At 41.3% G+C, this 15,111-nt stretch overlaps 1 protein-coding gene across 1 annotated transcript in view; it reads right to left on the minus strand.

Annotated features, from left to right (window-relative positions):
* HGFAC (HGF activator) overlaps window positions 1-15,111 on the minus strand; it is a 139,016-nt gene that overhangs the window by 18,994 nt on the left and 104,911 nt on the right. The window contains exons 11-12 of the mRNA XM_073610866.1: window positions 14,399-14,538; window positions 7,815-7,952 (exon numbers count right to left, since the gene is read on the minus strand). Of these exons, the coding sequence (XP_073466967.1) occupies window positions 7,815-7,952; window positions 14,399-14,538 (278 nt within the window). The remainder of the gene's footprint in view (window positions 1-7,814; window positions 7,953-14,398; window positions 14,539-15,111) is intronic.

Genomic DNA, 15,111 nt, shown 5'->3' on the forward strand with positions numbered 1-15,111 from the left:
TTGCACACCACTAGGATTTGCACTAAGCACATGACACTTTAAATTTTGATTCTGATTTATTATAATCAATAATCAAAATGTAATATTGCACCCCAGAACAGCGCCACATCTACCTCCCCTCATTCAACCTAAACAAAAAAAAGCAACAATTTAAAAAAAAAAAAAAATCAATATTTTTTTACTTTCTACTATAAAACATATCCAATAAAAATATGTAAAAAATCTAATTTCTTTATCAATTTAGGCCAATTTGTATTCTACCACATATTTTAAGTAAGAAAAATGCCAATTAGCGTATATTGATTGGTTTGCGCAAAAGTTATCAAGTCTGCAAGCTATGGGATAGATTTAGGGACTTTTTATTTATTTATTTTTTTAAATGTTTCAAAAGTGTGGCGTGAATTTGTATTCAGCCCCCTTTACTCCGATATACCTAACTAAAATCTAGTGGAACCAAAATGCCCTCAGAAGTCACCTAATTAGTAAATAGAGTCCACCTGTGTGTAATTTCATCTCAGTATAAATACAGCTGTTCTGTGAAACCCTCAGAGCTGTGTTAGAGAACCTTAGTGAACAAACCGCATCATGAAGGCCAAGGAACACACCAGACAGGTCAGGGATAAAGTTGTGGAGAAGTTTAAAGCAGGGTTAGGTTATAAAAAAAAAAAAAAAAAATATTCCAAGCTTTGAACATCTCACAAAGCACTGTTTAATCCATCATCCGAAAATGGAAAGAGTATGGCACAACAGCAAAATGAGAGCATTAATCAGAGAAACAGCCAAGAGGCCCATAATAACAACTCTGGGGGAGCTGCAGAGATCCACAGCTCAGATGGGAGAATCTGTCCACAAATCTGGCCTTTAGGGAAGAGTGTCATGAAGAAAGCCATAAGAAGTCCCATTTGCAGTTTGCGAGAAGCCATATGGGGGACACAGCAAACATGTGGAAGAAGGTGCTCTGGTCAGAGGAGACCAAAATTTTAGTTTTTTGGCCTAAAAGCAAAACGCTATTTGTGGTGGAAAACGAACACTGCACATCACCCTGAACACATCATCCCCACCATGAAACATGGTGGTGGCAGCATCTTGTTGTGGGGATGCTTGTTTTCAGCAGAGACAGGGAAGCTGGTCAGAGTTGATGGGAAGATGGATGGAGCCAAATACAGGAAGAAAACCTGTCTGAGTCTGCAAAAACTTGACTGGAGAGGAGGTTCACCTTCCAGCAGGACGACGACCCTAAACATACAGCCAGAGCTACAATGGGATGTTTTAGATCAAAGTATATTCATGTGTTGGAACGGCCCAGTCAAATTCCAAACCTAAATCCAACTGAGAATCTGTGGCAAGACTTCAAAATTGCTGTTCACAGATGCTCTCCATTGAATCTGAAAGAGCTTGAGCTATTTTGCAAAGAAGAATGGGCAAAAATGTCACTCCCAAAATGTGCAAAGCTGGTAGAGACATCCCCAAAAAGACTTGCAGCTGTAATTGCAGTGAAAGGCGGTTCTACAAAGTACTGACTCAGGGGGGCTGAATACAAATGTACCCCACACTTTTCACATATTTGTAAACATTTTGAAAGCCATTTATCATTTTCCTTCCACTTCACAACTATGTGCCACTTTGTGTTGGACTATCAAAAAAACACATTTACATTTTTGGTTGTAACATGACAAAATGTGGAGAATTTCAGGGGGTATGAATACTTTCAGTTCTCCTGCGTGTCAGGAACAGGCAAAATATCTTCAACATTACAGAACAAGTCCAGCTGAACGTGATCAACTGCTACTAGTGAACCCGTGATCTGTGTCAGTAAGAACCTTTGAAGACATAGGGGTCAATTTACTAAATGCAAGTAGACTGTAGATTCTGCAGGGGTGACTTGGCAAATTGCCCAAAAGTTGTCAACAAGCCAGCAATCAGGCCTGCATTTTTGCTACACAAACCACAGGATTTTATTTATATTCACCATTACAACCTTGGGCACTGAGGGCCAGCAGCTTGCATTTTTAAACAGCTGATTATGTAATTGGTTGATAAGAAGGACGTCAGGTGCCTGTATCCTTGCTTGCCCCTCTCAATCAGCACTGGGGTCACTTTTGCTGAGTGAGGGAGATGAGAAACACTGGAATATTAGTCAGTACCAGTGTGCAAAAGGTGCAGTTGATTTGCAAGAATAAATTACCTCTAATGTTGGGTGTTCTACATATGTGGATGTTGCTGCAATATGTAAAAACTATTTGTTTAGTTCTTTACCTTTTAAAATTGGATGCCTCGAGATTAAAATTATGCATAGAGGGTGAAATGACTGAAAAAAGTTTGAGAAACACTGCCCTAGAGCTTAGTAAATGTGGTAAAGCTCTGTTGATTTCATCCAATCATGTGCAAGCAAAAATGCTATGTTTGTTTTTTTCTGATTGGGTATTCTTTATGTAGCGCCACCCCCGAAGGAGCCGCTTGAGTATATTTGGTTCTATACCCTGCCTCTCAGCCCCTCTGGCACACCTGGCAAATAATGTTATTGTGAACACAATAGACACAAGATGCACTCTTTAGCAATGAAAACTCAGTAACTTACAACTGACACTTGCTGAAGATTTGTTGCACCAAGTAACCCATGAGTGTGGTTGGTGTGGGTTAAAAATGTAAACTGAAAAGCCAAAACACTGATACCACATGGCACTCCGATACTAGGCATTGGCATGGACATATTGCACCGATGTAGTAAGGGATGGCTACCAGATAAACGCAATGGAGCTATAAAGGACCTTTACAGGATATTAGATTTATTTGTATGCTTTGTAATGTTTTCAGGGATGCTGGGTAACTAAAACATGTCACAACTGACACAAATCAGAGGTGTTCAGAATTTGCTCCAGACAAGCTGATTTGACCTGTTAGGATTTGAGATTGTTAGATCACCAATCAACACTTGAGCTATCTGCGGAGGAGCAGCTAGATAGGATGGGTTCTCTGTTCTTTGCCTCAAACCTCCTCAAGACCTTCAGTCCCTCTGACACACTAGTTTGGATACACAAAGCATGCAAAAATCGTTGATGGCAATACCTGATGCCCAGCAGTGGTACTATATAAAGAAAGAGGCAATAATCAAGGTAGTAAAGGCAAACTTAACATGTTGTCACCTGGTACAAAGGGGTTTGCAGGGTGGTTTTACAGGAGGAGCAGTCCTTTATGCTGGTCTTCTGCTGGCTATTGCTGGGGCCCTTTCAGAAGCGTTGGTGCACTTAACAACAGTTTCAATAAACCAGCATGCAACAAGGGTAAAATTGCAGCAAAGGTGCAGTATAGAAGCAGTATACTTAAGGTCTTGCCTCGAGTAACTCCGTTCCTGCTAGCACTGTGAACGGGCAGTGCCCTCTCACCACTTCCTGTAATGTAGCTGTGAACTTTCACTGTAGAAAAGAGGGCCCCCTCAGTCTCTCCACAGAATGCCAGTGGAGATTCAGAATGTGAGAGAATACTCTGGTCTCCTTATGGCCACCAGTGCAGATGGGATTGCTGCGGTCTGTGCTGCACTGCCTCTGTTTCCCTTGGCCTGGCCTCTCAGTAGTCTGGTCAATATGCAGCAGATGCTCTCATTGGTTCCCTTGGCACTAAGAGCCTAGCTGAACACAGTCTCAGAAAAGCAGATCCACTCCTCCTCCTTGCCACATTGTCTCTTGTAATTATAGTGCAAAGGGTCCATAGGTTCCACAATATGGCTTTCTTCCTTGACTTTAAATCCCATGATCCTCAGTATTCTGCATAGGAATCCATAGGCTTTTCTGGTTATAGTTCTCCCTCTGCTGATTGGAGGGGATAGTGCAACACAAAACATTCAGCATAACAGCAGAAAGTGAAAGTAAACTGATTGTAAAAAGGGAAAATGTCTCTGTAGTCCAGCACCTGTCCACACACTGGGAAAGTTATAGCTTTTAGCTTCTTCCTTCAACCACTGAGCATGTCATGGTTTAATACGGGGATGTGGCAACTTCTGGTGATGACATCTGCATGTACTTGACATCAGATGATTTGATGGCATGTCCATGTTGAGTGATCCATAGGCATCCAGTGATCCTGTGAACTAATGCACTGTTGACCATACAGTAGCACCAAGTTTCCCTGGATGCCGATTGTTGTCAAGTAACTAACTTGCGACCCCCTGAAGGCTAATATGGTGGGTGACCAATTTCCCATACATTTTGTTTACTGACAAAATTCAAAAATGTTTTTACTGAACCCTCAAATGTCACAGAAACTTGCAAACTAAGACTTGTATTACAAAATAAGCCATTTTTCAGACTTAAAAACATCCATCGCAAATTAATTTATGCTTTTAACTCAGAAATTGATAAGTAGTGGAGAAAATGCACCATGCTAAATATTGTACATAGCTAATAAGGCACGATTCAATGGGCAACTCATAGCAGGCAATGGAAAATAGTTGAATGTTAGCAGAATTGTGTGTCTGTTTTACCCATTACACAAAACCACTGCTGCAACAGTCAATTCTGGGGAAAAATATCACCCCTATAATCTCTAACATTAAGCTTGGCAGCAAATTCTATTTTTAATGCCCAGTATGGTGGAAACCCTACCCTAGCAGACTTGATGCACAGCAAGAGATAGACCACTGATACCAAGTCATTGCTTTAAGAAAAAAAAAAGAAAAAAAAAAAAAAGAAAAAAAAAGGGGGGGGGGGGTCATCCTCCACAATAGATGAAAAATGTAAATAGAAGTATAAAATAGACCTCTTCGGCTCCGTTCACACCTGTTGCCTGTTTTCTGAAACACAATTAGGCACGACACGCTATTTCTCATTCTGTTCTATGGGGTCAGTTTCCACCTTTCCTGCAGTGTGAGATATAGGCACCTCTTTTGGTGCAGGACGGTGAGATTTTGTATCTATAGACTTTAACGGTGTTTTGGCATGTTTTTTGGTGCTTTTTGTAGCATGACAGCAAGATTCCTTTCTCCTAGTGACACTGAAGTGAGGGCCACAGCATGGTTGACACAGAAGAACTGATCCAGCTGGTGAGCGCAAGACCTTTCCTCTATGATCCATCCAACAACACCTACGAAGATCGTACCAAGAGAGAGAGCATGGCAGGACAGAACCTGTGAGAGGTACCAGAATTGGGACAGTTCGAAACACAAAAAGGAAAAAAAGGAACCTTAAAGCGGATCTTCCTTTTTTTTACCCCCGCTTACTGGATAGTCTGTTGTGCACTTTCCAGATACTCACCCATCCTGAGGATCCAGCGTTGTCCCACTGAGATCCTCTTGTCTTCTGCAACCACTAGGTCCTGCACTGCCATGTCGTTTGTGACATCATTGAGAGGCCCGCCGGCTTTTCCGGGTTTAGCCCCCTCCTCCTTTCTGAATGAAGGGATATTCCTCCTGAGATATGTGATGTGCATATCCCAGGAGGCACATCAAGCATTGTGCATGTCACACACCTAGGCGAGTGACGTGCATGGGGGAAGGGGCCAGGCCAGATGAATTTATTAAAAAAGTAAACAAAAAAACTAAAAACAAAAAAGACAACGCTATTTATGTAGCAGATGGGAGTAGGGGTGGATTGGAGGGAAGTTCCCTCAGAGGGTGAAGATACGCTTTAAAGCGTTTGTTACCCCAACACTTCATATTCCTGAAATGTGCCTGCTGTACCATGTACTTGTTTGAGAAAGTATCCTGTTCTCTTTTGTATTGCTTCTCTCTGTGTGAAATCCCTGGCTTTCCTGCTAGTCCCTCTGCTTTCCTAATAAAAACTGACCCCACTAAGCAGGACAGTACATCGTAAGTAAGTTCTCTAGCTATGCTGGGAACTCAATGTGCTCTCCTCCAATGATCAGACTTGTCTTGACATACCCACCCTGCTACACAGCCATTCACTGGGAAGCTCAGTGTACTGCTGCTGCTTCTCCTCCCCCAGCTCTTACGCAGCTGAGAACAAAGAGAATGTGATCGTGTATTAAAAAAAAAAAAAGTGAAAAAAAGTATATACACACACATACATACATATATATATATATATATATATATATATATATATATATATATATATATATATATATATATATATATATATATATATATATATATATATATATATATAGACACACACATATATACACATACACACACTATATATATATATATATATATACACATATACATACATACATATACATACATATACATACATACACACACACACACACACACTATATACTATATATACACACATACATCTTACCTTTCATTTCTATTTTTAACTTTTTAAACTGAATGGATTGTTTTACAAAGTGATCGTTTACAATCACTTTAAACGCATATGTTAAATGTATGTTTAAACAAAATATGACACCTCTGCATACAAATATTTTGCTCTATTGTTGCTATGCAAAAAAAAATTAAAAAAAAAAAAAAACACTTTATAGCTTGTCATTGGCCAAAACCAAAAAAAGCATGGAAACGCATTGCACGTACTGATGGGTACACCTGTATGATCACCTTCCTGTTAATAAACTTCTCAACAAATTTTTTTTTTTTACTGGCCAAGTAGGCCAAGAGTGGCCAAGGTTTGTTTTAGGCTGCTGGCTTGGCCCCTCTTTGTGTGAAATATGATGCAGCATAACAGTACAAACAGAAGCAGTTCTTAGCCGTCATGTCCTTTCTCTCCTATGGGTGTCGGAGGGCAGGAACTGAACATGATTGGCATGTTAAGCAGGTGCAGCAAGGAAGAGATTCTTTGTATGTGTATTCAGCTTGTCATTCGTGACCTATCAGTATACAGACTAGATATATGCAATTTGTTTAGTTCCGAATTTGTTTAACAAATTCTGACAAATTTCGGAAATTTCGAAAATCTGAAAATAAGAATGAAAATCTGAAAATTCAAAAGAATGAAAATTTCGAAAACTCAAAAATCTGAAACTAATAATAACTATTAAATTATAGGTATTGGAATTTCCTTTCAAATTTGGCCGTTAGTGACTGTAACGAGTACAAATTTATCCGAAGTTACGAATTATCTAAAATAGCGAATGCCGTATCTAAAAGAATGGAACGTAACAATCTAATAATAATAATAAATCTTTTATTATTATTATTAATTTGTTCCATTCCATTTGTTTAGATGCGGCATTCGTTATTTCGGATAATTCGTAACTTCAGATAAATTTGTGTTCGTTATGTTGACAAACAGCCAAATTTGAAAGCAAATTCCAATACCTAGAATTTAATAGTTATTTCTAATTTTACTGATTTTCTTTTTAAGATTTTCAAATTTTCAGATTTTTGAATTTTCGAATTCCGAAAAATTCGGAATTTCGAAATTTCGGTATTTGAAAATTCGGAAGTTCTAAACTCGGAAATTTGAAAATTTGCGGATTTCTGAATTTTCGAATTTCCGAATTCTGAATTTCCAAAAAAAATGAATGAAACGAAAACTAAAACAAACTGATTTTTTGTCAGTGCACATGTCTAATACAGACTCACACAAAATGGCCTCCTGAGTCAGCAAAGTCGGACATTGTATAATGCACTAGTTTTAAATGTAGACAATTGACTAGACACTGGCACAATAGTTGCACTGGCATCTGGCTCAGATGTAAATAAAACTAAGAGGTCACAGCAAAATTAATTTCATAAAAATCCCCCCTAGTCTATGATTCATGTCTGCCTGTAGAATACGTGGTGCCCTCAGCAGCCAATCAAATTCTTTCATTAATCATCATGCTCTATTCTAAACTTTATATTACCTTAAAGCAAAAGAAGAGGGTTTTATATTAGTGACCAAGATTTATACCTTCTTTTATCCGCCCCCATCCAGACACTTGACACTCATGACCGTCTTCAAAGGTGATGCCATCCGGCAGGCAGATTGTCTGCACAAACTGAGTCTTCTTTGCACAAGCACCATTTTTTCTTTTCAGCCGGATTAACACTGAAATGAAAGCAAAATATATTAAAAAAAAAAAAAAATCCTGTTCCTTTAAGGCAGTGCTTGTGCCATGCAATGTGTCCATTTCTATGTTGTAATATACCCGTTTGATCCTGCTTGTCCCTCTGTCCCCCTGTGTGCGTGGACCATGATAATCATGGCTGCTGAGCCATGATGCCATGGTCAGTTGACGTGCCCTGTCATCCTGCTGCCTCTCCGTTTCCCTCCCTGTCAGTGTGAGAGCTGTCTTTGTCCCCGCCCTTCCCGCAATATGCAGCAAAAATATTTGTATCCCTCTTTTGTGTTGTAGGTTTTGTTGGTTTTCAATAAGCTTCTACCCGATTTAAAAAAAATAAAAATAAAAAAAAAAAAAACACACTTGTATTCCCTCTGGTTTAAGCAGTTATTAGTAATCCCTCTGGTTTAAGCAGTTATTAGCTACAGTGTGTGTGTGTGTGTTTTTTTTTTTTAAATGACGCAGCTAAATACCTCTTCTCACACCGCCATTGTGCTGTCAAGTGACCTCCCTCTGCTGGCTGACGTCAGAAGGGAATCTCAGCCCCTCCCACTTCTCTGCTTAGATCGGGGAAGGAGAGCAGAGGTGGGATCACGTGACCGCACAGCTGCGGTGTGAGAAAAGGTATTTAGCTTTGCCATTTTAAAAACACACACAGTAGTTAAAGAGGAGTACCAGTCTGAAAAAAAATTAAAGTCAGCAGCTAAAAATACTGTAGCTGCTGACTTAATATAAGGGCACTTACCTGTCCAGGGATCCACAATGTCGGCACCCCAAGCTGATTCATCAAACAATGCTGGGTGCAGGCATTGTATGTAAGGGAAACCGGCAGTGAAGCCTTAAGGCTTCACAGTTGGTTTCCTACTGCGCATGCGCGAGTCACAATGTGCTTTCTGAATGTTCCTGGAGCGGGGAGAAGGAGGAGGGGCTGGAAATGCTTGGAGATTGCTGCAGTGATCTTACCTGGAAGTGGGAGCGGGTACCTGTCAAAATGAGGTACCCACTACCCCAAAGGGTGCCGAATGTGGCAGCAGAGGGGGAGGAGACAGACAAGTGGAGCTTTCCATTTTGGGTGGAGCTTCACTTTAACATCTGTGACTGTTGGTGTGAACACTCTTCCACTGCCACTTGTAAGAATGCATGTGAGGACAGTTTCGGCTAGAGGACAGTTTCGGCTAGACTTTTTTAGAGCTTCTCAGCTCCATCATTTTCTAAGCAGCTTGTCGCCACCTACTGATTTCAATCAATCCCTTGCACCAATGGAGGATCTGTGTTCGGGAACAGGGCCCTTACCACACTCACTCTCCCTAACCTACAACATGTTAATCACTCCAATAGAAGATTACGAATTTAGAGGCCTCAGCGTATGGGAAAAAGAACTAAAATGTCAGTTCTCCACCTGCAAAAAACAACATATCCTACAGTTCACCCACAAATCCTCCTTATGTACCAAGATCCAAGAAACGAATTATAAAATCCTTAGCCATTGGTACAGAACCCCGGCATTTCTTAACACAATATACCCCGCGGCATCTGACATCTGTTGGAGATGCCAAAAAGAGAAAGGCACACTCCTCCATATTTTCTGGTCCTGCCCTGGAATCCAGAGCTTCTGGAGAGAAGTCCGCCAAATAACACAAAAATTCACAGACCGCGTTGTGCCAGATGACCCAGCATATTTCCTCTTACACGCTACTGACACCCCCGCACGGGCTTACAAGAAGTCAGTGATACGACACCTGCTAGACGCGGCAAAATCATGCATCCCAACCTTATGGAAATCCACTCAATCACCAACCATTGCCCTGTGGCTCCAAAGAGTTGAGGAAATAAACCAAATGGAGGACCTAATCCTCACGAGCCAAAACAGACAGGAAATGTACACCAAAACCTGGCAATTATGGAATATGTTCAAGTATTCCGAGGAGGGTCAGGCACTTCGTGGCTGATGGGATTAAACTGCACTCTGTAGATAGGAACAAGATCCTATAGACTTAGGCGTATACAAGGACTCCTGCACTACCACTTAAACTCCCGAAACCCCCCCACCCCGAACCCTCACCTACCTCATTCCCCACCCCCCCTCCCTCTCTAACTCTGTCTTCTCCCACTCTATCTTACTAAACCTGTTCTTTCCCTCACAAACTATTTCTTTCCTTTTTTCTTCTCTCGAAATAATAAAATAACTGGAGAGCCGCTAACCCAAGGACTAAGATACACTTAAATACTAACAACACATACATGATACCCTGACAGATAGACGACGAACAGAAATCACGAGACAGTTGGTTTCAGTAGCTGATGCTAACAGCTGGAATTGTGATCAGAAACTATGCTGCTGTAAAATCTATGAACCATCGACACTGTAAGATTCTCACTGCCTCTAAAAACTACAGAAACAGAAATGTCATGTTTTTCAATTTTGTTTTTTTGTCAATATACGACACATATTGTTCCTATACTGATGTATGTATTGCTGTTGATTACAGTTATGCTTCTACTGTATGTCCCGGTGAACCGGTTTTCTAATATAAATAAAAAATTTAAAAAAAAAAAAAAAAGAATGCATGTGATCTTTTCTCAACTGTCACTCTGGCCATGAAATTTCCCAATAACTGGTGTTGGGTCATACTAGCTTGTTAGCTCTGATTATTTGTGTTACTTATAAGGCCTCATGCACATGAACATATGAATTTATGCTCAAAATATGCTAAAAAAAAAAAAAAAAAAAAAAAAAATTCTGACAGAACTTGGCAGAAAAGAAATGTCCCCAAGTATGCGCGTTTAGACGCATATGGCGTAGAGCGTAAATGCATTCTACCGGTCAGAATATTAATTTATTCTGGACATTGGAAATCATTTACACACATCCCCCTCGGATCGACTGCACTTTCAAGTGCACTTTCAGTGCAATTTCAAGTACACTTTGCACTTGTACAACGGGGCACTTGCCCTGGGCTCAATCTTTGTTGGGGGGGCCCGCACTACCTGTGAATTGGAGCCCCAATGATGGCTTTTCAGAGTGCACAGAGGACACAGGAGGCTGTATTCCCACACTAACCAGCGGAGGGGTGTGGGGCCGGGACCTCCACTGACGCTCTCACCCTTCCCCCGTGCAGCCTGTATGCTAGGAACAGAGCTGCTGTAGTGGGATCCAGTGATTGGAGTGGGAGCCTCAGTGGAGCTCCCAGCCCTGCCCCCTCTATACTGGCTGGGGTATACAGAGGTCCGGGGGCAGGGCTGGGAGCTCCACTGACGCTCCCACTCCGATCACTGGATCCCACTACAGCAGCTCTGTTCTGAGTATACAGGCTGCATGGGGGAGGGGTCAGAGCGTCAGTGGAGCTCCTGACCCCGCCCCCTCAGCTGGCTAGCGCGGAAATACAGCCTCCCATGTCCTCTGTGCACTCTGAAAAGCTGTCATCGGGGCCCCAATTCACAGGTAGCACGGGCCCCCCAACAAAGCGTCAGTGGAGCTCCCAGCTGTTCTAGTGAGAGCAGAGAGAGTGGAAGCCCCTCCCATGGACCTCTGGATGTATGTAGTGAGTTTGGCTGGCCAGGTATGTCCTTACACCTATAAAATGCCTGACTGCTTAAATCCTGAACTGTGTTATTCAACTGTAAAGCTGTGCTTTGCTTAAAGTTCTCTGACCATCTCCTGCAGCATGTCCGCAGTCTCTGGTAATCTCCTGCAGCATGTCCGCAGTCTCTGGTAATCTCCTGCAGCATGTCCGCAGTCTGATTGTCTCTCCGCAGTATGTGTATTAATGTGCCCCTTTACTTGCTCATTTATTTGGGATTGCTCCACTGCTCAGTGAGAGGTAATGATGTGCATTAACCTCTAGCAACAAATCAGCGAACAGTAGTGATCTGCTTTAATCTCTAGAAATCAATCAGTAAGTGGTAATGATGTGATGTAACCCCTAGCAACCAGTGAGTGCTAATAATGTGCATCAACCTCTAGCAACCAATCGGCAAGCAGAAATTGTGTTGTAACCTCTAGCAACCAGCCAGCTAGCAGTAAGGATAAGCTGTAACCTCTGGCAAACATATGCAAACCCTGCTGCAGTAAACTGATTTTGAGTCTACCTGCGATTTTTTGTATGTCTCAGAATGGAGGGGGGGGCTCCAAGAAAATGTTTGTCCAGGGCCCAATCAAAATTAAACACAGCCCTGGGATTTACTAAAGGCAAATAGACTGTGCACGTTGCAAAGTGCAGTTGTTTCCTACCAACATCCGCATGGAAGAAAACCACCAGGCCTTCAGAAAAAAACTAAAGACCTTCCTTTTCTGAGAAGTTGACATCAGAGAATGCATCCAGCGCCTTGAGGCGATTCAGTTCGCATTTGCAGCGCTTTATAAAATCATTCATTCATTCATTTCAGAGCTTAGTGAATGAGGTAAAGCTTCACTTTAGAATACCCAATCACATACAAGGAAAATGTAAAAAAAAAAAAAAAAATTTTTGCTTGCACATGATTGGATGATGGAAGTCAACAAAGCTTTTGCCCATTTACTAAGCTCTGGAGCAACTGCTCTTGCAAAGTGCACAGTCTATTTGCCTTTAGTAAATCAACCCTTAGTGTTTATGCCAACTCTTATCAGTTGAAGTGTAATGATGTTTAATGTCTTTCATTTATTTCTTAGCTATCGGATGCAGTAGGATAGTTAATGTCTCATCAACTGCCACTGATAAAGAAAGCTGTCAGCACCTAGTTTTTTCTACTTGTAATGTGTCATGTGATCTCTTATCAGTTGTCATGTGTAGTAATTGATGGGGGTCACTTAAAAACCATAACTTTTAAAGCTGCATTACTTTTAATCTTGCACACTTGTACAGGATCATTCCTTGTACTGAAAATCCTTAGTCCGATTTCACTGCACACTGAGATTCTCACTGTGTGCATTAGAAGTTGCGGCAAGTTATATACAGCCCGTCTTATTTCCTGGCTGAAGTCCAGTATCATCTAGCCCCTTTCTCCCCAGCCTGACTGCCCCTGTCCCAACCCTTTTATTCATTGGTTTTCTGTTTCAATCACGGTAGCTCAACATCACACATGGGCATTGCTGCTTGCATCAAGGCTGGGGGCTCTTGAGAGATGTACCGAGGCAGAGTGCTGTGATGTTTTCAGGCAAAAATGTACCCCGTCAGCCCCTCCCACCAGCCATGATCTGCATACACAACATAGAGAAGCATACAGACCCAGCGAAAAGGTCTCCCGGGTTCAAATGAGGTATGTAATAAACAAGGAAAGGTTTTATTTTACTAAACCCAGGACCCTGTATTCACTATATCTGGTCTCCCACAGTACACAGAACATGGAAATCCAATTATTTTAGTAAATATAAACGGCTAAATACCTTTTCTCATCAGCAGTATATAGCAGTCTTGTGACTTCTATCAGTGTCTGGTTACAACTTATAGGAGGAGTTTTCATTCTACTCTGACTGTCCTATAAGTCTGCAGGACCCCTGACCCCAGTGGCGGCCGATGGAATCATTTTTTTTTTTTTTTGGAGGGGGCGGCAAACCGCATCCTCTGCGACCCGAGCCCACCCTATTTTGAAACGTATTAGAGCCTCTGGCTCTAATCAGATGCTTCAAAAAAAAAAAAAAAAAAAAACCCTGGCCGCTGTAATTCATGCGCCCGGTGCCCTGAAAAGGCCGGACACATGGATAGGGGGTGGCCACAGCAGCCATGGATAGATTCATGCTATGCATGAATCTATCCATTATGCATATAGGGGGCGGGAGGAGAGAGGAGGGCAGCGCCCGGGCTCCCCTAATGGACGGGCCGCCACTTCCTGACCCTCTGTCTGGACAGTTCTGATTGGCCCTGTGCTGATTACAGGCACTCTCCCAAGGAACAAAACTCTCAATGCACACCAAACTGAGTATGTGCAGAGTGACTCCAAAGGCTCTGTCTTATCAGGAGATGGATTGGGGACAGTGAAAGAAGGGGAGGATCAGAGAAGACAGGATCAAACAGCCTTTTTACACAAATGCAGAGGATTAACCCCTTAGGTTCCACAGTGAGTATAACAAGCATGCTTTACTGCATATACAGACTGATTTTACGGTTGTGGGTTTAGTAACACTTTACGATTTCATTGGCATGCTGATGAGGAGATAGGAGGAACCAAGTTAGGTAATATATAAGGCGATTAAACTTCAGATTTAATGGTTATCGTGGGTATCCCATCCAGAGGCAGTTGTAATGAGTCATGCGTTTTCTTACTGTGTAAGCATTCAAGTAAATCTTTCATCAACTTCCATTGGTAAAAGGTTATTTGATCTCCTATCACTTGTCACCAGTAACGGGTTATGCGATCTCTCATCAACTGCCAATTTTAATGGTTCACGTAACCCCTTTAATCAACTGCCATAACATACCTAATATATCCAGCTTGCTTCTACTCCCAGTGTACTCACCAATGTCATGTTCTTTGGGCTTGAACACCGAGTACTTGTCATAAAATATATATCTGTCTATTTCAAATGTCTGTGTGACGTCTGTGGTTACATTGTAGAAGTGTTGTCCTAGGACCACTCTCACGCTTGATTTCGGAGGGCTAGAAAAAAAGAATATTCGTCATTAAATCGACTGGGAAAGTAAAAAGCATTCTTACATTCTGGGATTTGCAAGAATGAAAAATAACACGTTACAAAAAAAAAAAAAAAAAAAGGAAGATGCGTCCATCAATTTAATTACAATGAATAAAAATCAGCTGAATGTCTAAAGAAATTACGGTTCTTGTTGCAACCAATTCAGACTTCTTCATTCTTCCTGTGCAAGTTTTCATACATGTTGCTATTGGCAAATCAGTTTATGTAACACATTTTGATACATGAGAAGCACTAGTGTGAAAATGTAAGATTCTGTAAGGAAATCAAAAGCATAACTAAACTCTTAATCAACATTAACTGCTTGTAATCCTTATGCCATAGCTCCCAACTGTCCCTGATTTGGAGCAATGTCCCCTTGTCCCTCTTTCCCCCTCATTAGTCCCTTATTTTGGTCTGATCTATATAGTTGTATATAAAATGCACTTTTTAATCTTTCAAAAAGTGTTTCCCAGTGAGAAACCTTTCATCCAAAATTCTAAATTGCTGCATTTGTAAATTTTAAAAGCCAATATAAAGAA

The sequence above is a fragment of the Aquarana catesbeiana genome, linkage group LG01, assembly GCF_042186555.1.
Source record: "Aquarana catesbeiana isolate 2022-GZ linkage group LG01, ASM4218655v1, whole genome shotgun sequence".
Lineage (NCBI taxonomy): Eukaryota > Metazoa > Chordata > Amphibia > Anura > Ranidae > Aquarana > Aquarana catesbeiana.